General features: G+C 31.7%; 3 protein-coding genes across 3 annotated transcripts; 1 reads left to right on the forward strand and 2 right to left on the reverse strand.

The window, feature by feature from the left end:
- Positions 1-3,763: 3,763 nt before the first annotated feature.
- LOC107015669 (zinc finger protein 4-like) lies at positions 3,764-6,563 on the forward strand. Its single transcript, XM_027916758.1, has 2 exons — positions 3,764-3,936; positions 5,618-6,563. Exon 2 carries the CDS (start codon positions 5,711-5,713, stop codon positions 6,416-6,418), a length of 708 nt encoding a protein of 235 aa, XP_027772559.1. The 5' UTR covers positions 3,764-3,936; positions 5,618-5,710; the 3' UTR covers positions 6,419-6,563.
- A 710-nt stretch (positions 6,564-7,273) lies between these two features.
- LOC107017374 (putative late blight resistance protein homolog R1A-3) lies at positions 7,274-11,401 on the reverse strand. Its single transcript, XM_015217617.2, is given in 4 exon segments — positions 7,274-7,298; positions 7,504-8,425; positions 8,428-11,281; positions 11,378-11,401. Coding segments are annotated over 4 exon segments (3,825 nt in total).
- A 2,231-nt stretch (positions 11,402-13,632) lies between these two features.
- LOC107016349 (putative late blight resistance protein homolog R1B-17) lies at positions 13,633-17,705 on the reverse strand. The gene is made up of 3 exons (XM_015216839.1): positions 17,177-17,705; positions 14,174-16,409; positions 13,633-13,890 (listed from the first exon to the last, which is right to left on the reverse strand). Exons 1-2 carry the CDS (start codon positions 17,645-17,647, stop codon positions 14,211-14,213), a joined length of 2,670 nt encoding a protein of 889 aa, XP_015072325.1. The 5' UTR covers positions 17,648-17,705; the 3' UTR covers positions 13,633-13,890; positions 14,174-14,210.
- Between the last annotated feature and the right edge of the window lie 8,282 nt (positions 17,706-25,987).

Here is a 25,987-nt window from a genome sequence, read left to right on the forward strand (position 1 = left end):
CTATATATATATATATATATATATATATATATATATATATATTTAATGATAGTGAGAGAGACATTACAAAATAGTGGTTGAAAAAGTTATTTTGATAGAGAAGTGTGATAAATCATATTCAATATTTTAAATAGTCTAATGAATCTAAAATTAAGAAAATTAAATTAAAGTCATATACAAATGGATCGGTTATCAAATACTTTAGCACAATACAAAACAAAAAAGAGTGTAATTTAATATGATATTTGATATGACAAATATTCATTACTGTTTTCCCAATGACAATTATATATATATATGTATATATTATTTTTATTCATTGTTTCAATTTTGCTTTAAAGTTACGTGATCAAGTTCATGCATATTTTAGTAAAAGTTCAATCACATTTGCTTAATTTTTAGACACATATGATATGACTTAATCTATCATTTTTTGCTTGAACATCTGTTTATCTATAGTCCATTTATATAGAGCTAAAATTCAGTATTTTTTTTTTAAAACTTCAAGTATAAATATCTAAAGTTACAATCGTATACATGTAAACTTAAAAATAGCGCAAATCGACAGAAGCTACAAACTTGATTGAATTGAACCTTGATATCATTATCATATTTTAACGAAACCCTAAAATGCTTATTTCGTAATCGTTCAAAATTCAACTGAAATCAAAAGAGTTAGCAGATTCGTTTCACTCAGAATAGGAATAGACTAGGGTTTAGATATTTCTAGTCATGTGGCATGGCCATTGAATTTTTTTGTTGTTTTTGGAGAATATTTAAGAACATTTGTTGTGTACAAATAGCATAATTATCACGAGGAGATGTCACACAAGTTTGTGGTCCATGTTGTTGTCTGGTCTGCCTAATGGCATTTAATGTGATATGTTGTCTTTGGGCTATACAAATACCTAATGTTCATGTCATTTCACTAAAATAAGTTGGAGCTGAGACACCACCAAACACCCTCATCCACTCATGAGTTTGATAATGAAATTTAATAAAAAAAATTATTTGAAATTGACTATTTGGTTGGTTTGAAATCAACTTGTAAAATGCTTCGTCGAGAGAGTAATAGTTTGTGTTTGACTAATTATTAGTTAAGTGCTTGTATCTGACTAATATTTATAAAGTATTTTCGTTTAGTTTGAAATCAATTTGTAACATGTTTCGTCTGAGAGTAATAATTCATATTAAATCAATTATTTGATAAGTGCTTTTATTTGACTAACGTTCTTAAAAAGTATTTGGAGAATATAAAATTTAATATCGATAATCACATAAAAAATAAAAGCAAAACACTTTCTTTTTTTTGGTGAAAAAAAAAATTGCTTTAGCTTGGGTATAGAAACATCTTCTACTACTATTGTTTTTAATTTACTTGTCAAATATCAAAATATAAGTAAAAGTCATTTGTTTATTCTAAAAAAAAAATATCTTTATACCAAACACACTCTAAGCTCCTTTGTTTTCTACTCTCTCCGATTTAATTTGTTTATTTTTTTTTTAGTGTATTAAAAAAATGAAGATCACTTTTTTCTTTTTTGACAATTCTTTATTTTTAACTTTCTATATAACACATTTAAGACCATAAAGTTTAAAATACATTCTGCATATCTTTAATTGAAATCACAAGATTTAAAAGTAATTTTTAAATTATTATTTTTTATATTAATTCAAAATAGCACAAATAAATTAAAAAAAGGAAGTTCTTATTTTCCTACTAGACTACATTAAATAATGATCATAAATAGCAATTAAGAATATGTATATTTAACGGTAATAAACACTCTTTGTATATATTTCTAAAGCTTTTAGCGACGTTGATTTTAATGAAATTAACTAATATCAGTAAAAAAATTTAACATTCTTTACTAATATCTATATTTATTATAGCTAACAGTTATTTTTATTGTAGCGCTATTCCCTCCCATGACTTCCAAAACAGAAAAAATATGAGGAAACAAAAGAAAAGATACAAGAAAACCCAAAATTATGTAAATAACTAAAGGACAATGTAGATAGGAATGGGTATGTTATGGGTTTCCATTTCCATGCAAGAGGGAGAAGAAAAAGGCTGAAGATGTTTGCTGTAAAATTTTAACATTTTGATATATCATATTGTATTATGTTATATTGTATTTTATTTTTTTAATAAATATAATATATTATGTTATACAAAGAATGCTAGAGATCTAACAACTTAAGTAATAATCCTACGAGAGAAATAAGATATGAGACAAAACTATATAAAAAGATAAATAAAGAGTTAAAAAGATTAAAAATATATTTAAACTATTTTACTGTATAGTGTTTCATACATGATTATTTAGAGTGTGAATTTTTTACGTTAACTAACACCCAATGGTGAGTGAAACAACCAGATATTGACTAGATCAAATATTTGTCTAGAAGTGCTTTAAGCGTGTTTGTCCATAATACCTTCATCCATATGACATATAGCGATTCTATTAGCTAACACATTAACTTTTAAATGTATTTTTAATTGACTTCTTTAAAATCCTATTCTCTCCTTTTTCGAGTCAAAGGTATCAATGTCATAAAAGAGATGAAACCACGTCTAAGAATGTGGAAAAGAAAATAGTGAATTTCATAGTTGAAATAAACTAATTTATATGGTGATAATTTTAACTTTTAACATTAATTTTTAATCTCATATTAATTATTTAGATTTTACACAATAAAATTATTTTTTCACATGGTAGAGTTTTGGAACATAGGAGAGAGCGCAGACACAACACATTAAAAAGTATATTTTGCGTACTATTAGACGATCGTTCAGATAGAAAATTTACTATTTGAATAATTTAAATAAAAAACTAAAAAAATGAAATTAGTCATATATGTTTTGACCATTTTAACTCTAAAATAAAAATAAAATAGGATCTATCATATAACAACAAAGGCAAAATGAGAAAAAAAAATCACATTGTATCTGGTGTTACATAAATTAGATTTTTTTCATCATTACATAACACTATATTTAATTATTTGACACAAAAATTTTTAATAACAAATAATATGATGCAGTAAATGAGATTAGTCATTCCTTATTTAGAGACTTCAGTTTCAAACTTTAAATATAAACATAAAATATTTATTATATTACCTTCAAATACATCCTACTCAGTGTGAATTCGAATTTGTCAAGTTCAGTTCTATTACCAAATAACAAATGAGAAACAAAAAGAAATACACAATACAATATAATACATCTGTTTAAAAAAAGAATGAGCTAAACTTGACACATAATTTAAGAAAATAAAAAAAAAATTCAATCTTGTAATTCTAAATTAAACTTATGTCAAATATACCAAAACATCTTTTAATCTTATAGCTTTTACTATGCCATATAAAGAGTCATCTTTTAAACAGATTCGAAAGAAAAGTTGATCAATCTTTTTGAAACGAAGATAGTAAGTAACAACCCTCGAAACAAGAAGTTAAAAAAAAAAAAAAGAAATAGAGAAAACAAGAATCTTGAATTTTCATTTTTACTAAATTTTCAACTTGGCCAATATCCTTGTCATTGGTGGGGACTAACACACATACACTTCTCTTTTAAACTCAATAGTAGTACTAATTTGTTTTTTCCTATGTCTCTTTATTCCTCTCTTTGTCAATGTTTTAATGCTTTGCCTTTTTTCATCTAAACAAAAAGCCCCAAAAATAACTACACAAAAAAAAAAATAAAAAAAAATACAACTTTTAAACAAGTGTGCTACTTTTTTTTTCCTTTACTCTCTCTCCAATGATCTTATCTTCATTTATTTCATGTTACAACTTATTTTTCTCTAAATTTTCTTTCATCTTTCTTCAACATTTTTAGTAAAAACTAAAAATACTCACAAAACAGAAAACAGTTTCTGTCATGTCACTTCTTATTCTCTGCTACAACTTTCTTGAAATTAAAAAAAAGGTACTCTATGCTTTTCTGCCCCTTTTTTCTCTGTTTTTATAATATCTTGAGCTTTTCTTGAATTTTTTTGGGTTGTTAGTATTTTTTTTTGTGATTGTTTTTGTTATAATTATTGTTATGGTAATTACTAACAAATGCTACTTATACTTATATTAGTTGTTGTTACTATGATTATGATTCTTGAATTCTTTTCTTGATCTGCTATGAGTAGCTTGAATTTTGGTCTAGTTGGTGTATTTTAGGTTTTAGTGGACTATGGTGTTTTGCAATTTTCTATGTTGTAATTTAGATATATTATGTTTCTTTAATTTTTTTTTTTTTATTAATCTATCAAGGGTAGGGGAAGGGGAAATTTATAAGGTGGTAATTCGAATCCTGTGTAATAAGGTGAATGTTCAGGTAGTCAACTAACGGAGCTAGCTATCAAGATTCTGTACTTTTAAGTTTGAAATTGTCTTGTGGACAAAATTTCACTATAGGTGAAAATAAAGAAACTTGATTTTGTGTCTTTTTTGGTACTGTTTTATGACCTATTTGAGGTGTAAATATAAATAGGGATAGATTACACTAAAGGGAAGAGTGGCAAACTTGGTTTGAAGTTGAGGAACTGAACTAATTTATCGAAGTTTTCGTCTGTGAAAATTTGTGAAAGATGTTGAATTGTTGTTGAAATTTTGTAGTTTAAAGCATAGTAGGCTTGATGAGCTCATGATTACATGGCAAATAAGTGTATTTTTCTACTGATTTTTTGGTTTGATGATGAGTTATGTTAGGTGTTAAGATACCTCTAGTGAAATTGTGTGCCGAGTCGAACCAAGATTTGAACTTTATGAGTTCTTATTAAATTCTAAGAAAGCAACATCAGGTGTGTGTTAGTAACTGAATTTTTTTTTTACATGTTTAGTGAATTTCTTAATACAAATACAGAGTTCGAACTAAAGTTACTAGGTTCCGCAGAACCATAGTTTGGCTTCTAGCTCCGTCCGTGATTGTGTTCATTTGCTTCCTTGATGTTTTCCAGTTTCTCAAATTTTTTCTGATGTTGCCGCCTTTTGTTGCCCAGGTTCTTCCAAAAAGTTGAATTTTGCTAGAGTTCAATAAGTTTAGGAGTTCTTCTAATTATTTGTCTTAGTGCAATAAAACTGTAACTCCGTAAGTATTGTATTTCTCATTTCAACCTTTAAGTTTAGCACTATGTTGTTGAACTAAGCTTTTTCCTACACGATTAAACTGACCTTTGAGTCATTACTGTGATAACAACCAGTTGTAATTAAGGTTCAACATGAGCTTGAGCTTGGTGTTTTAAGGTTGTAAGCAGGTAGATCTTTTCCCATATGTGAACAAATGATGTACTTCTATTTGATGCACCGGTACTGATTAGAGAATGTAGAATTCCTACTCGTTCATGTGGTATCGATTTTACTGTTCTGGGAATTTCAAAGCTGTTTCCATAGAGGTATAGGGAACTTGTACCTACAGAGCGGAAAGCAAATCAAAACCGAACTTTGATGTTATTCATTTTGGTTTCTGTGACACTTAGTTTACAATTCGAGGGAAATGATTAATGTATAGCTAAATAAATTGTTATTCATCATTGGTCAATTGATCTTGAAAGTACCGTCTCAGCATGAATGATTGTTTCTCTTGTTCGAAAAATCATGTACTTTGTTGTACATATGCAGGTGAATCAACTAACGACGACCATCCATTGATTTAACACTACCTGTTATTTTACCAAAGTCTAAATCCGTTCCCGACTTATCTCCAAGCAACATGAAGCCTCCAAATTTCAATCTTGAATCAGAAGACGAGTCCGAGGTCAGCAACTGCCAAGTAGGTTCAAACATATCCGTCCAAGAAATTCGCCCTGGTCCTTCCCTTAATCTTCAGCAGGAATCAGTTCCTGTTACTCTTGACTTGACTCTTGGCTTCAGCAGCAGTGACTCCGAGTTGAAAGCCAATGCTGAGGCGAGTGACGAAGTAGTACCCCATCCTCCAACGGCAGAACTATCCCGAGTTTTCTCGTGCAATTTCTGCAGGCGCAAGTTTTACAGCTCCCAGGCATTGGGCGGACACCAGAACGCACATAAGAGGGAGAGGACTTTAGCTAAGAGAGCAATGCGGATGGGAATGTTATCGGACAGGTACGCTAGCTTAGCATCATTGCCCCTTCATGGGGCTGCATTTCGATCTCTTGGCGTTGAAGCTCATGCTTCCACACACCAACGCATCTCGCACCAAGAAACACCTATTCATGCAGTTAGAAGCGGGGCTAGATTTGAACAAGGCTATTTCGGGATGCCAGTATTCGTGGAGGATGATGAAGTGGAAGTGTTCTGGCCCGGTAGCTTCAGGCAACTAGACGGAATTGGTGGCAATATGGGGTATAATTCAGGGCAAAGTTCAAGCATAAATTTTGTAGCTGTAGCTCCTCAAACTAGGACAGATCCAACATTGCCTGATCTTAATTTGAAACTCTGATTTTTTTGGTATTCTATTCTACTTTTTGTATCAGAATTTTCACAATTGTGGTATTACATATTTTACATTAGTGCTCTATTTGTACAGGAGATGAATATTTGAGACTGTCTTGAGCTTTCAATTTTGAATCTTTTTCATTCCCAAATTTGTTCCATCTTATTGTACAATTACAGTATGATACTTTGTTACATATAAGTACAGATTTGGGACAGTGCTGATATTTTTTAGTTTATGCAAACCTTTAATCCTGTTTATCATTATTCGTTAGATTCACTTCAGAAAGTCTCACATTGGGAGTAAGACATACATAGGCGATTCTATATCTGGTAGGGCTCGAACGTGAGACCTCTGATTAAGGATCAGAGAGTACTGCCTCTCCACCACAATGCTTGTTGGCACAGTAGTAATCATATTAACTGTTCATATCAATAGTGATAGTTAGTTGCCTTTTTCATGCCAAATGGGACCTATATTGATTCACAATTTGGCATTGAAACCTTCCAATTAGAAAAAAAAAAACTAGAATCTTATATGAGAGATTACAGACGAAATAAGATTCATAACTAACAAAAAAACAGGAAAGAAAACACACGACACATTAGATCAAAATACGTCCAGAACCAGCAATGAGAAAAACCAGTAACAAGTTTGTTTATTGGAAGCAGTAATCAGATGGAGGCGTTGCGTTGTTTCGTTCTTCATTGTTGTGATTTGTCCATGAGAAATGCAACTTCATCAATCACCGCGATTCATAACCACGAGAATCAGTGCAATCACTCCACCAACTATGTATATGTATTATATTTCAACATGCTAGCACAAATCAAACATTCAGGATCTAAGTATTATAGTTCTTCACAAGTGCGTTCTCCAGCTCCACCTGCAATACAAAACAAATCCATTGAATTTTCTCATAATGTTACAACTAGTCAAATCAGTGGATGATTTGTTTATTGCCTCTAAACAAATGTCAATAAAAGTTGTTTTTGTGGTAGTGTGTGCAGGAAGAAGAATGAACTCTACTAACAACTTCAATGAACACACTACACAAATGCAAATTATATAAATTAAACGAACTTAGTTACCTCATCTTCAACCTTTTTCTTTTTTCGGGTTGGTTGCCAGTCAAATGTGATGTGTGGACATCAAGTCTGTCCTCTCCTGTGAAATCTGCTACATTTTTCTTAATCTCAATGGCTGAATCTCCAAGCTCAGGCCTAACATAACTTAAATCAATGGACTTTAAAGTGTCTATATCTATAAATGCACAAGGGATCTCCCCAAGTTCTAAACAATATGTTAGTATTAATTTCTCAAGCTTGGGAAAAGTTTCCCTCTCAACTTGCCATTCTGATAATTTGACCCCTCGCAAAATCAAAGTCTTAAGACTTTGATAGATGTCCTCACTTGCGTCCCATTTCTTATCCACGAAATTACAGCGGTGTAACTCAGTAATATCAAGCTTAGGCAATGCTGCGATTGCTGACAACAAATCAGGTCTCAGGAGAAAACCAGACAACCGTAACTCTTTCAAGCTTGTGGGGAAGTGAAATCCATTGGGTTGTCCGATTAACGAGGGATATTCATAACAATCGTATCTTACTATTAATGATTCAAGTTTATTAAGCACATCAAGCTTGGGAAACCAATCGTCGTGTGTAGGAGGAAACTGCGGTTCCATGATGCTGCAGTAAAGGTGCTGAAGAATTGGGAACTTCTTCAGAGCATCATCACTCATGCCTTCAGAATATGAGATAACAACTCCGGATAGAGTTGTCAAGTTTGAAGAATTCCCAGCTTCCAATATTCTACTTTGGATATCCTCTTTCTCTTCAAAGAAAGAACATTCGTTAATTTTCACATGTTTCAGCTTTGACAGTGAGAATATTCTGGGCAGTAAAACCATGGGGGAATAACTTGTGTTGATGAACAGAGCTTCCAGATTCTGGAGGTTCAACCACGACACTGGGATAGCTTTTACACCAGAAGCCTGAATCCTTAAGAACCTCCTATTTCTTCCATTAAAGAGTCTTCCAGAACAATGCCATCCAGTTGCAACACTCTAACAAGTCCAAAGGGTCTTGTGTGACAGATATATCTGAAGTAATCAAGTGGACCACTCACTTTTAAAGATATGAGATGCTTACTAACAGCTAAGCACTTATTAGAATTGAATAAAACACATTTTTTGTGGAGTTGGCAGTTGTCAGCATGAATGGTTAGACGATGGTGTAGGAAATCTGAAGAATGAAATGTATCACCTGAATTGATTAACTTGAGAAACTTCTCCTTTTTGGCTTTTTCAGAACAAAAATCGTGCACAACATCATGAACATAGCAAACCTTGATCATTAAAGACGTCCACCAAATACTCTTGGAAGGGATATGATCCACCATTATCAGGCTGCTGGAAATTAGAGCATCCAAGTAACTTTGAGTTACTTCCTCTAAACTATCATGATCCACAAACCCTTCGGCCATCCACAACTGCATCAATGTAGAGACTGGAGTTCGTTGGCTCTTTTGAGTTGTCGCAAAGTAAAGCAGCAACGGCTTCAGGTGGCATGGTAAATGGTCATAACTTAACTGCATAACCAAATTGATGTTGGTAGAAATAAAGGAATCCAGATTATGCAGTATCTTAAGCCAAAAATCCTTTTCCTTTTTCTTCCCTCTAACAATTACTCCAGCAATTAAAACAATAGCCAAGGGAAGACCCTTACATTTCTCAACTATTTGGTGTCCAACTTTTGACAGTTCAGCAGGGCAGCTTCCTTCATCTCCAAATACCCTTTTTTCGAATAAATCCCAACTTTCTTCAGATGTTAAAAGTTCAAGGCTGAGAGGATCACTACGGCATTTAACTTTCAAACCTACCTCACTACTTCGGCTAGTTAAAATAACTCTATTTCCTCTCTCAACCTTTGGAAAACATGCTATTAACATCTCCCCTGTTGCAATATCCCACACATCATCCAAGACGATGAGGTACCTTTTATCGAGTAGTGCTACTCGTAGCTTTTCAGCAAGGTCATCCTCACTTTCTTTTGTCTCCGAGGCAGTAACTTGCTGAAGAATCTCCCGCAACACCTTTGACTTGTTAAAGTTTTGGGAAACAGTGCACTTAGCACGGATCTTGAAATGACTAGCAACTAATGTATTTTTATACACTTTGTTGGCCAGAGTAGTTTTACCGAGTCCTGGCATTCCGACAATGGAAATGACATCAAGCTCAGATTCATGTTCATCAAGGAGCTGGTCAATGATCCAGGCTTCTTCTTTCTCATGACCTACTGTTACCTCAACAAAAGGTGATGAAGTTGACTGAGTTGGCTCGAAGGAAGACTTTGCATCAAGGGGTTCATCCCCATTCTTATCCTCCAGCCCTAAACTGGTGACTTGTTCCACGATAAGTTTGATCTTATCAGTGACACTCTGAAGTGAGAAGAGGAGATGCGAGAGAGCTTTATCTCTGACAAGAATGGAATTAATGACATGTTCTGCCTCATATGCCACATCCAAAGCACGCACCCAACAATCTTTAACTACTCCACTAGTGCCATCCAATGTTTGCCTGACTTTCCTGAAAGATGATATTAGGAATTCAAGGCTTTCTTTCACCATCCCAATTTCTTTTTTTATGAGAAAAACTGAATAAGCATTGGAAATGAGTAAATCATTTAAATGTCTGAGTAGAAGATTCATGAAGAGGAAACCATCATCCATAGGAAACCGAAGTTGAGATGACTCGGGAGCTTTTAAAAAAATGTGTCTGATATCTCCCTTCATTTGTTCAATTTCTTGCAAAAAGTCTGGAGCTGAAAAGTCCGCTTCATTGATATTATCCTCAGAGATCTCCTCCAACAGCTTACTCACCAGAAAAGATATTTTTCTGGTAAGCATTCCAGCATGTGCCAACATATCGTTCAATTTTTCACGATGGATAAACCGCTTTGGCATATCAGTGAGAAAGATCAATAGGAACTCCATCATGACACTAATGCTTCGAGTTGGAGCGTAATTGATGGCTACTACACCGGCCATGCGTCCTTGGAGATGAATGAGATAATTTTGAAGAATCCTTGGAGATGTTTTTAGGATTTGCTTAACCAATCCTTCTAGTTCTTTTGACGTTGATTCTTTGATGAGCTTAGAAGTAGAAATGTATAGAACCTCCAACTCAAGAGGGATTATGTCGATGAGTAGAGAAGTGATCTTGGAAGAGCATTGTGAGACGTTATAGTAATCATAATAATACTTATTACCAAAATATTCTTTATACACTCCAGTCCAAAGATCAAAACAGAATTGTGTTACTCTATCAACTGTCATTTGGTACCGAGCATAGAGAAATTCTGTTGTTGTAATTTTGTTGCATTCCAATTCATAGAAATCTCTGAGATGTTTGCATACTTGCCGAAGAATCTTGTATTCACTCATGAGGGGTAGAAGCAAATCAGAACAATACTTTGGTAGATCATGGAGGTTTCTGATGAGGTATTCAAACAATTTTATCTCTGTAGTTGTGGCTACATAATCATTCTTCAAACTCAAATAATTTCTTATCTCTTCAAGCAGCAGAGGGGCAAGACATTCCATGTTGTATCTCTCTAGGATTATTTTATCTACGTACTCCGTAGATTGATCGAATTTGCTTACACTCAGTGACATCCTCTCATAAAAGTCATCCAAATTCGTCGAATTCCCAAACAGGACAAATGTTCTTAGGAATCTCAGTTCCATTCTTAGATTTTCAAAGGCATCCAATTCTGAAGCAATGAATTCCTTCTTTATTTGCTTCAAGCCATTCAAGAAATCATCAATAAGATTGGTGATTCTTGTTTTTTGTTCCTCAAATAGTAGCTGCTAAATCAAAAACATATTCATCAGCAAAATTCAGTTGAAATTTTTTTGGCTCTTAACACTTGAAACTACAGTATTGGTAGACAATAGACATACCAATGATTTTTCTCCTTTTTCCATCCAACCAGCCTTCAATATCTACAGAATTTGATTTTTCAAACTAATCACATGCACATTCAATAAGGATAAAAGAGTTAGAAACACAAGTAAAAGTAACAGCAAGAAGAAAGAGTTAAAAGAATGTCAGCTGTTAAATTTATAGGGTTTAAATTCTAAATTTTCCTCAAATATGTTATCGAACTTTGTAGAAAAAGAAAAGGTTCATTTATATCAACAGTTAAAACTTTGACTCATCTATGTCATTATCATTTGAGAAAAAATACATTCATGCCATTATTTTTTACCCCAATAAGATCCCAAACAACTTTTAATACTTTTCAATTGGAATTTTAGATCAAATTGATTCTTTTTGTTTCTTCTACCTTAAAAACCACATGTAAAACATCAACAAACTCACAAATTTCCAACTTCTTCCATTCTTCACGAATTCACCTCAAATTTCCGCCACTAATTAATTTTTCTTTTAATAAGCAAAAATTCTAAATTTAGGAAAGAGTTTATTTACTAAAAACAAGAGTGAATACTACAAATTATGACAATCATCTAACATTTTATAATTATCTAAGTCAAAAATACAAATTAGTTTTCTAGTTCTTGTAATGTATGTTTCTTTCAAATCAAGTGAATCACAAAAATACATGTAAAATGAAAACTAGAAAAACATTATATTATACCTTTTTCTTTACTCTCAAATGGTAGTTTGCCTTGTTGCAGATTTACAAGAAGCAAATGTTGAACTTTCAATTAGTTTATCAAAGTCTAGAGATCTGAAATAGATTAGTTTAAGTTTACTGCTCACTCCTTCTATTTCTAATTGTCATGTTGCTCTTTTCGAAAGTTAATTTGATTAATTTTTAAAGTTAAATGCGATTATATTAATTAAATATTTTAAGTATTCCAACATGTGCCAACATATCGTTCAATTTTTCACGATGGATAAAGCGCTTTGGTATATCAGTGAGAAAGATCAATAGGAAGACAGTAATGCTTTGAGTTGGAGCATATTTGACAGCTACCATGCTTCGTTGACTTCCATTTTTCCATTTAATCTCTAACCTCGAGCCAGCCTTCAATTTCAACTATTAAATTTATAGGTTTTGAATTATTAAAAATATATGTAGTAAATAACAATTCTGAATAAACACATGATATTTCTATAGAGAAAATGTTCTCTAATATTTTTACCAACCAAAATGGAAAAATTGAAAAAACTGTTTAGAGAGGTAAGAGAAGAGGGTCGGCTACTAATCTTATATTGATGCTTGATTATCGACAAAAAGGAATTACTCGGATAATAAACATCCACGCCTTCGACCTTAAGACGGTAAGCAAAAAATGGTAGAAGCTCCAACATATTATTCTATATATCCAACATATACATTCTATCATTATCAAGTCAAAAATATAAACATTTTTCTAGTTCTTATGCATGTATGTAATCCACAAATTAAAATAAAAAGGGGGTATTACTCTCTCTGCCTTTGAATTCAAATATTACATGTAAAAACATGAAATAGAAAGAAAAATATTTTACCTTTTTCTTTACTTCCAAGCTGTTAAAACCATGAAAATTAACAAGGATATGATTTCCCACTGTGTTCAAAATTCATATTAGAGCTCAAACTAAATTCGAATTATACATTATAGGGCCCATTCGAAAGTGACGCTTTCAACATAATTTTTTTCGTATACACAAAGCTCAAACCAAGACCTCTAATCAAGGATAAAACAATCTCACCTTCCTAAAAATCTCTCCATTAGTGAACTAAATTGACTATGGATCTGCCAATAAAATAAAGGATCCATTTGGTAATTAAAATTTTTTGTTTATTTTATTTAAATATTGGGACATAACACAAGTATCTCCTAGATTATAATCGAAATTTCAGAGACACACCTAAATTAAACTAAAGTCTTATTACCCTTGAGCTCTTTATTTATGCACCTTTTGGCTTATATTACACACTTCATTACTTCACGTAGTTAATATGCGTGGGAGATGTTTGAATGTCACGTAAGTCCAAAAACTCCATAAAATTAATTGATAAATGCTTATTCTGTTATTCAATTACAAATATATTTATGGAGACTGTCAGCTATCATTTCGATTTTCGAGTAGAAAGTCTTCGGTTTTAGATAATAATTCAAAATAAATTATAAACTTAAATTAATCAATTTTAGATCTAGACTTTGATTAGACTAATTGAATGTTCACGTTGACGCTGCAAACATAAATCAAATATGTTTTACATATTCATAAACAACAAATGATAGTATAAACAACCCGTGTCAATCGAACAATACATAGATATCCAAACATCAACTACAGATTAGACAAATTATTCAGCACTGAAAGAAAACGCAAAAACAAACTTCGTTTTGAAACTTGGCATGTTTGAATCAACAAAACATACTTGTAACAAGTTTCTTTATAGGAACAGGTAATCAAAACTGAGACTGCAAATGCATCACCATGCCTCGATACTCTCCTGCTAAAAAGGAGGAAAATATGTAAGAGAAAAATAGATGAGGAATGTGCTACAACAATCATTACTAATATCGAGGTATAAGGGACAACATATAGTAACGAAAAATCGAAGGATAAGAAACTATAGGAGCAATACTATGACTATTGATATGAACGAGACAGCAAGACAACACACTGCTACCTACTAATTCTGCGTAGAGAGACTATAGGGATAGATGCAATCTTATTGAAAGATATCTTATTCGATATTTTAATGAATACGAGAGGGAGAGAATTGGACTAACCTTATAACAACTTCACTTTGTGGCGTTGAAATCAGCTTCAGTAGGGAATAGTGAGCTTGAATTTGCCACTTTCTGGATGATCAGCTTGCTTCTTCTTTTTCTCGCATTCTATTTCTCTTGCAGATTTGCTTGCTTTGCTTGTGTTTTCCAACGTCATCTCTTGAAGGTTATCCAAATGGGCAAGATCGAGTGGCACAGCCTTAAGATGAATGCAGGAGATCAGGAAAAGGCTCCTAAGTCTTGGGAAAGGACAGTTTGATGCCTCCCACGACACGAAATCTGCCATTTCAATCCACAAGACCTGAAGTTTCTTGAAACCTTCTGGCTCCATCCTCCAGGACGGCCCCGTGAATGCATTTTCTTTCAGTTTTAGGACCTGGAGATTTTTCACCTGCCCCAATCTATATGCCTGATTCCAGTCAAACCTTGTTTTTGATAGAGTTAACTTCTTCAAATTTGGTAAACATTCGGAGAATGCTGACGGAAGGTGAAGAGATTTATTACTCTTATCATCATTTAGCAGTGTTAAACTTTCCAGGAGCATTAGCACTTGAAAATTGCTGAAAAATTCACCCTTGCTAGTTTCAAGAAAAGGCGTCAAATTACCTTTAACACTCATTTTTTTGACATTACGAGCCTTTGAAAGAACATTTCCCTTGCAGCTTTCTGGTGTAACCAGAGATAGAGTTTGCAACAAACAAGAATTTGTACTACTACTACTACTACTTGTAGGGGGTGGTAAGATTGCAGGTTTGTTGGTGCGCAGATGACGCAAACGTGGCATGTTCCATATGTCAGTTTTTATATCAAGGGTGGGCTTGGAAGTATTCAGAATGAGAGTTTGTGCATTATAGAAAGAAGTAAAGAGTTTAGGAAGTTGATCGAAATCACCTGAGATAGCGATATACCTCAAGTGCAATAGCTGGTAAAATTCCCTGGGAATACTAAACTTGACGGATTCAATGTCTAAGACTCTCATAAGTGGAAATGCGGTAGGGATGAGCTTGACGTCGATATTAGAAAAGTCAACTTGTTTTTGTTTTGAGGAAAAACATAACAATGACCTGACATGCTCTTCAACTGTCTTTTTTGAGATGAAATTTTGAGGAACAGATGATTGAATAGAGACACGACGACAAGTAATTGAGTTCTGTATGTCTTGATCAGATGTGAGACATACTTGTTTGAAAAGAGTCAATCTAGTAGCCTCTTCAACGCAAAACTCATGTAACATGTCGTGAACACGACATGTTTTTATTCGATCATTAGATTTCTTTTTCATCACCATCACTAAGTTCCTGTTGGCAAAGTCATTAAGATAATACTCTGCTATCTCTTCAATTTCGTTGCCCGACAACTTGGACATTATGAGTCCCTCAGCAATCCAGAGTCGAATCAACTTCCAAGCGGGGATATCGAATCCTTGAGGAAAGGCACCAAAATACAAGAAGCAAGCTTTTTTTTCTTGAGGCAAATGATTGTAACTCAATCTCACAACATTCACACATCTCTGAAGTTTGTCTTCTAGTATAAGATGCTTCCCCACATTTTCCCTAACTACTTTCCAATCAATTTCGCTCGTACGACCTCTTAAAGCTCCTGCAATTACCACAATTGTAAGTGGTACTCCACTACATTTTGCTACAATGGCTTCTCCATGTTCTACTAACTCAACTGGACAACGGCTAACACCAAAAGCTCTCTTTTCTAGCAGCTGGAAACTTTCATCTCCATCCAGAAATTTCAGATTGTGAGGATATTTATTGACAGATCTAGCAATGTCTTCGTGTCGAGTGGTCATCATGATCCTGTGGGCTTTTTTGTTATCAGGGAAAACTGTCTTGACAATATCTACAACATTTGGATCCCACACATCATCTAAGACAATGAGACATTTACCTCCATTAGCCACACGCTTACGTATTTCATCAGTTATGCCTGCCTCATTTCTGTTTTTGAATTCATCAAATGAATTTGTGAACCCTTTCAGAATATTAAAAAGGATATCCCTTTTTACACACGTTGATTGTCCGATGAAAACCCAAATGTAGCTGAAAAATTCTCGCGAAATCTTAGGATCATTAAAGATTTTTCTTGCCAGTGTGGTTTTACCAAGTCCCGGCATACCTACAACCGGGATAACATCTAGACGCTCTGCTCCTTCAACCAGACGATTGATCACTTTCGTTGCTTCTTCATCAAATCCAACCACTTCGTGATTTTCCAACGATGAACCCTTTAAGATGGACAAAAAAGTTATTAAGAGTACTTGTTTTGATTGTATCATAAGAACAAATTACTCCATCTACATTCTAGACCCAAATGAGTTATGATCATGTGAAAGTTAATTTTCAATGTCCGCCCCCCCCCCTGCAACTATGAAAAATATGTCCCCTTATCCTGTGTAATGTCTATTTTATTCTTCATATTTTCAATCCCCATCATTCACTACAAGAAAATATGACAATCGGTGGTGGTAATGACTAATGATAGTGATTGTGTGTATCGATTTTAGATAGTGTTGACAGATGATAGTGGTTGTGGACGGCCTTAGTGATTAATTGTGGTTGTTGTTGGTGACCATTTGATAATTAATAGTGGAATGATACTGACAGTTAATGATATAGATGGAGGTCAGCGATATATAATGTTGACCACTGGTGGCAATTATCGATAGTGATTTGTGCATGTAATAATGGTTGGTGGTGACCTTTAATTGTCTGAATTTCAGAGACACGCCTTAACTAAAGTAAAATTCTATGGAATTTGAGTCATAATCTAGAAAGGTACTTCTACCCTTTGCCTTACTTATGCCTTGTCCTAGATCTGAATAATTTAGATTAACACTTTAACTAAGTTCAAACAAATGATGCATATTAATACAGAGGAAGTACTATTTCTCCAACTCTTATACAGTTTTACTAAACGAGCAAATCATAGTTCATTTCATATTTCAATAAATCACATTAAAATCGAAATTTCGTGTAGATTTCATAAACGTACCTGTTCCTCCTGGACAACTTTTTCAGCCTGATGATGATCAATCGTTGGGTTTGCCTCAAACAGATGTTGATTTTCATCAAGGATTTTCCTCACCTCTACAAGTATCTCATTGATTTCCTCAGTAAAATTCCTGTTTTTGTAAGTTTTGTGAAACATTCTTTTAGCTATATTACTCTCTTGGTCTAACTTGCCCTGAATCAATAATTTATCAACAACATCCTCTGCTTTATATACTGTACGTCGAATTCTATCGACTAGTACATCCCATTGCGTACTATTACTTCTCTGATTCGCGTTATCGACTAAAAATGCATTTAATCGCCTCACTTCATCATACAAATCTTCGCATGATTTCTTCAATCCTGTATACAACTTCCAATTATAACTTATAAGATGCGACAAGTTCTCCACCAGAAGGCTCACCGTGGCTGTCACCGCAGTGGTTAAGGCAGCCGCCGTAAACGGATCCATTTCTGAGAATTAAATTGATGAAGAAGAAGAATAGTAGGAGTAATTTAGAGATGACAATTGCTATGTTGTGTGTATATAAAGATGTGGAATGAATTAACTTTAAGTTGACTCTGAATCAAATTAACCAAGTCTTTAAGTATTATTTGTTAATTCATAATATAATACACCATCACCTTACAACATTAACAATTTAATAATCTAATGACAGCTAATATTTGAATAATTAAGTTCATATAAATAGAAAAAGTTTAAAACAAATAAGTGTTGTTGGAAAGAGGTTCACATTGGTTGAAAAACTTTTGAAAATAAATGGGTGTTGTTGGAAAGCTTGTAAACAATTGAGAATTATTATTCAAGGTAGCAAAATAAAAAATAATATTGTTGTATTTAACGTCGCTAGAGCTTTCAGTGATATTGATTATAAAGACACATATTTAAATTTTTTCTCTATCTATAATATGACGTACAGAGGTAGACATATATAATTATGGATTTGACATTATGGAAGAGGTGAAATAAATAACTGAAAAAAGAGAAAATACATAAGTACCTCTTAATTTATGTCCGGAATTTCAGAGACATACTTATACATGTCCTATTATCCCCTCATCCGAACTTATTTTATAGATAATTTTCTACCCTTTTCGAGCTTACGTGGCACTCTGCATTTTTCCTTGAAAGAAATTATGCGCCAACAGTTATTTCTAGGAACCTGGGTCCTATAGTCGTTTAGAACAAAATTTAAACAACACTTAATTTACCGTGGAAGCCGTCCTCCCTCAAGGAAGGAAAAAATCACACCACAATTTTATTAACTTCAATAACAATTCAATCATCAAAGCGACTAACTCTAGTATCTTTACCCTTCGACGATTAACTATAATCGAAAACTCTATTCTCCAAGAAGTCAAACTTCTTGTTACAATTCTCTCAAACTCTCTCTCAACTCTCTGCTCACAAGAAGTCAAACTCACTTCTTGTTACAATTCTCTCTAACTCTCTCTTAACTCTACTCTGCGATAAGTCAAACACATTTCTTGTTACAATTCTCTCAATCTCTCTTCAAAAAGTCAAACCCGTTTTTGGTTACAAAATATAGAAATTATTACAACTCAGTAATAAACATAGAACAAATTATACAGACTAATTACTCTCGACTTTAATTGATCAGACTTTAATATTCAATAATTCAGACTCAAACACAACTCATGAATCTGATTCCACTTTATAGTTTATTTCCGCACTTCTTCATAATAGTTGAGTTTTAGACTGACTTGTCTAGGTGGATAAGACGAGTGTCATCACGCTCATTTTTGGATTGTAACAAGTATGGTTGTGGGGATCTCAAAAGGTCACTCAACTTTTGAAATATATCTAGCAAAGTCACTAAACTGTATCTTGTATCAATAAAATCACTCAACTTTCGATTTTTATATCATTAAAACCACTCAATTTATGTTCATAATTAAACTACTAAATACATGACTTGAAATTACTATTTCATTATAAAATAATAAAAATTCAAAACAAAAAATAAATTTATCAAACTTTGAACTTTAAAATTGTCCAAACTACCGTTGATACATGAAACCTCACTTTATTTATTTATTTTTTAAAAAAAATTAAAAAGGAATTCACACAACACAAAAAATTGATTAAACTACCGGAGCAAAATCGACAGTCGTCATTGCAATAATGAAGCAGTGTACCAAATGAAATTGATAAAATTATCTTTTATTATTTTATCTTATAATATATAATAAAGTAGTAATTTTAAGTATTTATTTATTATTTTGATTGTAATTATATATTTAAAAAATTATTTTATTATTTTAACGATAAATTTAGTTTAGTGATTTCACTGATTAAAATATACTTAAAATTGAGTAACTCTAATAATATAAAATAAAATTTAATGATTTTACTGAATAATTTTTTAAAATTGTATAACCATTTGAGACATTAACCGCGTAATTGTTGTGGTTGGTGAGCACGGGAAACAAGGTGTTCGCTTTGCCGAGGTTTTTCTGTAAAGTTTATATTAAATAGAATTAATTAATATAGTGGATAATGTAGTTATTATTTTATTCGGTCTTATAATAGAGTTGTTATAAAAAAAAAAGTTAAAAATTAATTCCTAGGTTACAAGAATTTCATTCGTTTATTGAAATCATCCCAATTTGAAATAAATATTTTTTATTATCACTTCCTAGGTCCTTTATCTTATTGGCAGATCCACGTTTACTTGAAACAAAGATTCTTAAGAAGGTGGACAATTTGATTAAAATATTTTTATTATTCACTTGATTAATTATTATTTTTATTATAATAATTATTATTATAAAATTGCATTTTTTTCCAAAACAATGCAAGAAAGATTAAGGATATAAGGAAATTATATAATACAATTGTGAAGTGTGAACTACATCCAACTATATTGAGCACAAAATATAGAAGAAAAAAAAAGAGATTAAAAAAATAGATTTTTTAAAAATATTTTCACAGTTTAAATTGAATTTAAAACATTAAAGTTTCGACAATATTTGATATAAAAATAAAATAGAATTAGGTACGAATTTCATCGTTAAATTGCTTGTGGTTAAAAAATATCTTTGATAATTCATCACTAAACAGAATTAGCAACGGATTTGTTATTTAGCTACAAAATTTATCTTGCTTAAAATGATTAAAAGTATTTGATTGATACTTAAAAGGACTATATTGAACCTACTAGCAAAGATAAGGGATCAATTTTGTCATTTTATTTTGTTGTATGGCCATATATTCAAGCTAGCCTTCATTAGGTTTTTAAGTTTCATTGTGAGAAACATTTGACCAAAATATATAACAGCTTTGAGATTATGAGATTGGAAGTAAAGAAACAGGAAAAATATTTCTTTTACTTTTATCTTTCTATTTCATTTGATATGTATTTTAGTGATTTGAAAGAAATATTTGGACTCAAAGGTCAAATAGAGTAATATTCCTTTTTCTTTTAATTTTGTTTATATGATGTCATATGTGGATTACATAAACTAGGAAAATGATTTATTTTTTTTTACTGATAATTATAGAATATATGTGTTGGATATATAAATTGATATGATAATTTAAGCATTAATAGTAGCTTAAACAATTTATTTATTTCTTGGTGGATAAATAGGTCTCTGACCCTCTTCTTTTCTTCCTTTTTCCAAATTTCTAAGTTTCTATAAATTGGAAAACATAGACCCTTCGTCTAAATAAATTTGTTTGTGTGATTTTGACTTGACAAAGAGTTTAAGAAAGTAAAAAAAGATTTTAAGATTTTATAGTTTTAAACTAAAAATATGTAATTTAAAACCAAACCAAACCAATCTTTGAGAAATATTCCATCGGTTTTAATGGTGATATTTGACCATTAGAAAAAGAAAAAAAATCAAACACAAAAAGAATTGTTGCCAAGAAGAAGAAGTTTTCAATTAGAGATTTATTGTGGTTTTAGGATTTCGTTATTTTAGAAAGATTTGTTAGGGTTGATATGTTAATGAATCTGTAAATCAATTAGAGTTGTTAATTAAGCCTAAATTACTCCTTTATTTAAGGAAATCAGGTGCACACATTTAATTCAAAATATTAAAGGAAAAGTTTCACATATAGCAAATATAAAATTCATATTTGTATATTATAACAAAGTTTGCATAATTGTGTTGCATAGCAAACATATATATGTATAATGTGCTATACATATGCAATTGAAGCGAATTGTATAAAACGAATTATATAAAACGAGAAAGAGAGAAATTATATACAATTTGAATTTGTATAAAACGAGAAAAAGAGAAAGACAAAAGAGACTTGGGCAGAGAAATATTTTGTATTGTATAATCATAAGTGTATAGGACGATTATATACAATTTGAATTTGTATAAAATAAGAAAGATCTAAAGACAAAAGAGACATGGGCAAGGAATATACAATTGAATCGAATTGTATAAAACGAGAAAGAGAGAAATTATATACAATTTGAATTTGTATAAAACGAGAAAAAGAGAAAGGCAAAAGAAACTAGGCAGGAAAATATTTTTGTTATATAATTATAAGTGTATAGGAGAAAATATATATATTTGCATGTGTATTCCTAACATCATCTTTCGGGAAATAAAAATATATATATTTGCTCATCCCTAATAAAAATAAAAATGCTAGAAGAGATAAAAAAAAAAAAAAATAAAATTGGAAGAGTTGTACATGATCATGTGAACATTCGATTAGTCTAATCAAAGTCTATGATCTGAAATTGATTAAGTTTTCAATTATTAAAACTAAAGTCTTTGTACTCGAAATGATAGCTGACGGTCCATAAATATATTTGCAAGTGTTAATGAGGTGGCACATTTACATTAATATTCAAATAAACAAAAATTAAAAAAATAATTTCAAAATAAATAAATAATTTTTTATTACCAAACGAAAGATCCTTTATTTTATTGGCAGATCCATTTTCTGTTTAGTTGACTAATGGATAATTCATTCATTATATAAGGCAGCAAAGATGAAACTTCATTCAGTTGTCAATAATATGTATGTTTCTAATATCTTTGAGTGGAACAGAGATTAGCTTGGAAGTAAAGAAAAAAGGTAAACTATTTTTCTACTTTTATCTTACGATTTCATTTACATGTATCTTTTTTATTTGAATGAAATATTTGGACTAAAAAGGCAGATAAATTAATATCTCCTTTTTGTTTTTATTTTAATTATTTGTGGATTATCTATACATAATGATAACTAGAAAATGGTTTATATAGAAAGAGAGACATTTGATAATTAGCTCTTTTTGTTTATCCATCTATAGAACCTTTCACTAATTTTGCTCATAACTTAAAAGGATCGAAGGTGAGGATGCTTATTATATGAGTAATTTTCTCTTGTCAATAATAAAGCATTACTGCATAATCGTTGAAAGAATTTATTTCATGGCATCAAAATCGGCCTCAGACCCTCTTCTTTTCCCACTATGAACTATTTTACAACTTCTCCGTATTTGGTTGGTCAAAAGTATTAAAGAATATTTTTTGAAATTTCCTAAAATTAAGTGTGTTGACTTGGTAGGTTGTTTTTTTGTTTTCACGTGGAAACTACCATTTTGCCCTTCCGTGATTGACCCCGTGTCTCCTACGTAGGCCGAAAAGGGGTAGAAAAATATTTATAAAATAAGTTCATGGGGTAATAGGACCTTATTATAATATAAGTGTGTCTCTGAGATTTCGGGCATAGGTTGAGGGTACTTATGCATTTTCCCATTTTTCAAGGCTAAGTTGTTAAGAAAGTAAGTGGTTTTTGGGGTCTTCTAGAATTTCGAGTGTCATAATGGAATTTCGTCGATTCCATCAGTCCCGAAATGTGAAATCTAATAGGTGAGAGTTGTTGGTTTCAGATTTTGAGTCTTTCTTAGGATTTGAGGTCCTAAGTTGTGAAATTGTGAAAATTTAGCATTTGAATTGATTTTGGTCATTATCCGGTGTTCGGATACTCTGATCGGCATTTTGAGAGTTATGTTAGATCAGGCGATGAATTTAGGCCTAGGTGAGGTCTTGATTGATTTTTAAGAGGTTCCGAACTTGTTTTAGCTTTTTTTTAGTATGAGTTAGTTTCTTGTGATTTTCATGGATGTCGAGTCAAGGAGAACTCAGATTTTTGTTTTGACAATTTCATTGAGTCTGGATCATCGAGTACATTTGATTTGCATATGTGATTTGTGTGTAACGGGTTTTGAACGAATCTCGAGGGTCCTTTCAATGTTTTGGAAGTTTGTTGATTTTCCTGGTGCCTGAATCTGGTGTCTCTCGCATGGAGGAAAACATTTTAGTTTTTACAGAAAATATTTTCCAATTTTTTCATGTTTGGTTGACTTAAATGTTTGGAAAGGGTTTTCTAAATCAACTTATTTTCTTCAAATTCAAGGAAAATGACGTCCTTTCCAAAATTAAAGGAAAACGTTTTCCAAACTCTATTTCATCCTTTAATTTTTTACTTACCCTACCCATATCCCGTATTCCACCCTCCTCGTTCAAAAAAAATTAATTTTTTTTTAAAAAAAATTATTTTTAAATTTCAAATATATACTATTCCTACCCCAAAGCCACCCCATCCCCAAACAAAATTTAAAAATTATTTTTGAAAAATATTTCAAAATTTTAAGAAAAAGTTTACCTCAACCAACCACCTAACCCTCCCACCCCCCAAAAAAATATGGTTCCGAAAAATATAAATTTGATAGAAAACAATTCCTACTAGTGATTGGATATAAAGCCGATGGAAAATATTTCCAACTAGTGATATTGTGGCGATGGGAAATGGTTTCAGCTAGTGATATTGTGGCAATGGGAAATGGTTTCAGCTACTGATATTGTGCCAATGGGAAATGGTTTCGGCAAGAGATTTGTTGAGTCATATGATCGTTGAACCATGTGCTCTGATACCACTTGTTAGGCAATAGTATCGTTGGATCATGTGTTTTAATACCACTTGTTGGGGGATATGAAAGGGTGAATATGGTGTCATGCGAAAGCTTACAAATTACAAATCATATGGTTGATAAATCAGATGACAAAAACTAATACTAAAAATTAAAATATTATTATATCAAAACTATTATAAAGAAAATATTGAAACTGTTGTGAAAATAAATCTCTCCATAAACAAAAGTCTCTAAGTGACTATATTGTGGATATTATTGTTTTATGTTAGAAGAAACAAACATATAGTTATAGAGTCCTAAAACTTTTTCCTACTAGAAAAGAACTAGCTATTCCAAAACTTTTTCCTACACCAAAATCATTTCCTAAAAGAAAAAAATAAACCAAATATGAAATAATATTATATTTCCTTTCAAGAAAAGTAAAAACATTTATGGTAATGTTTTTTCTTTTCTTCAAGGGAAAATAAACCTTAAATTATGGTAAGAAAATCAGGGCAAAATCCTAACAAATCTCCCTTTTTGGTTGGTTTTTCTTGACAAAGCTTGATGTGTCTTCTTCATTGCATGATAATCTTGTTTTTCACAAAATCTTCGTCGTTGTTGCTTTCCATGGTTAAAAATAGAGTTTAAAATATATGGGTTAAAATTATTTTATTTTATTTTTAAAAATTGCAGCAACAGAAATATTGAAAATATGGTTGAAACTTCTTTTCCACATGTAGCTTGATAAGATTTTCTTCTTTATCAGCAAACTGATTGCAAATTAATTTGAAACTCTTGAACTTGTCTTCAACCTCATTGAAGCATTAGATCACTAAACCATCGGATCTTTGAACCTTGCTCTCTGATACCACTTGTTGAGTCATTGGATCGTTGAACCATGTGCTTTGATACCATTTGTTGGGTCATAGGATCGTTGGATGATGTACTCTGATACTACTTGTTGGGGATATGAAGGGGTGAATTTGACGTCATGCGAAAACTTACAAATTGCAAATCATATAATTGATAAATCAGATGACAAAAACTAATATTAAAACTTAAAATATTATTATATTAAAACTATTGCTCCCTCCGTATCAAAAAGGATGTCCTAGTTTGACTTGGAACGGAGTTTAAGAAGAGAAAGAAGACTTTTTAATCTTGTAATTCTAAATTAAAGTTATGTCAAACGTACCAAAATGTCCTTTAATCTTGTGGTTTTAAACATGTCATGTGGAAAGTTAAAGTTAAATGTTGCCAAAAAAGGAAAGGAATCATTCTTTTTGAAACAAACTAAAAAGGAAATAGGGACATTCTTTTTGAAAGGAGGGAGTATAAAGAAAAATATTGAAAATGTAGAGAAATTAAATTTCTCCATCAACAAAAGTCTCTAAACGATTACACTGTGGATGTTATTGTTATATTTTAGAAGAAACATGTCTATATTTATAGAGTCCTAAAACATTTTCCTACTAGAAAAGAATTTAGCTACTCCAAAACTTTTTCGTACTCCAAAACATTTTCCTAAAAGAAAAGAATAAACTAAATATGAAAGACTATTATATTTTTCTTTCAAGAAAAGTAAAAATATTTATGGTAAGGGAAAACGACATTTTTAGTCCCTATGTTAAGACTACATTCTTATTTTAGTCCTCCTGTTATCTAATTTAGCATTATTAACCTTCAATTATATCAAGTAAGTGATTTTAGTCCTTCAACTTACAAATTCAAAAAAAATTAACAGAGAGTTCACTGCTAAAAAAGGCAGTACGGGTATTTCCTTCTTAATTCTCTCTCTTTGAAGAACAAGCTAAGTCTTCCCTATCTCTATCTAGAAGAACAAGCCCTTCGATTTGAGCTACAATTTCAAAAACCAACTTGATAGTCATTAACCC

The sequence above is a fragment of the Solanum pennellii genome, chromosome 4 (assembly GCF_001406875.1).
Source record: "Solanum pennellii chromosome 4, SPENNV200".
Taxonomy (NCBI): domain Eukaryota; kingdom Viridiplantae; phylum Streptophyta; class Magnoliopsida; order Solanales; family Solanaceae; genus Solanum; species Solanum pennellii.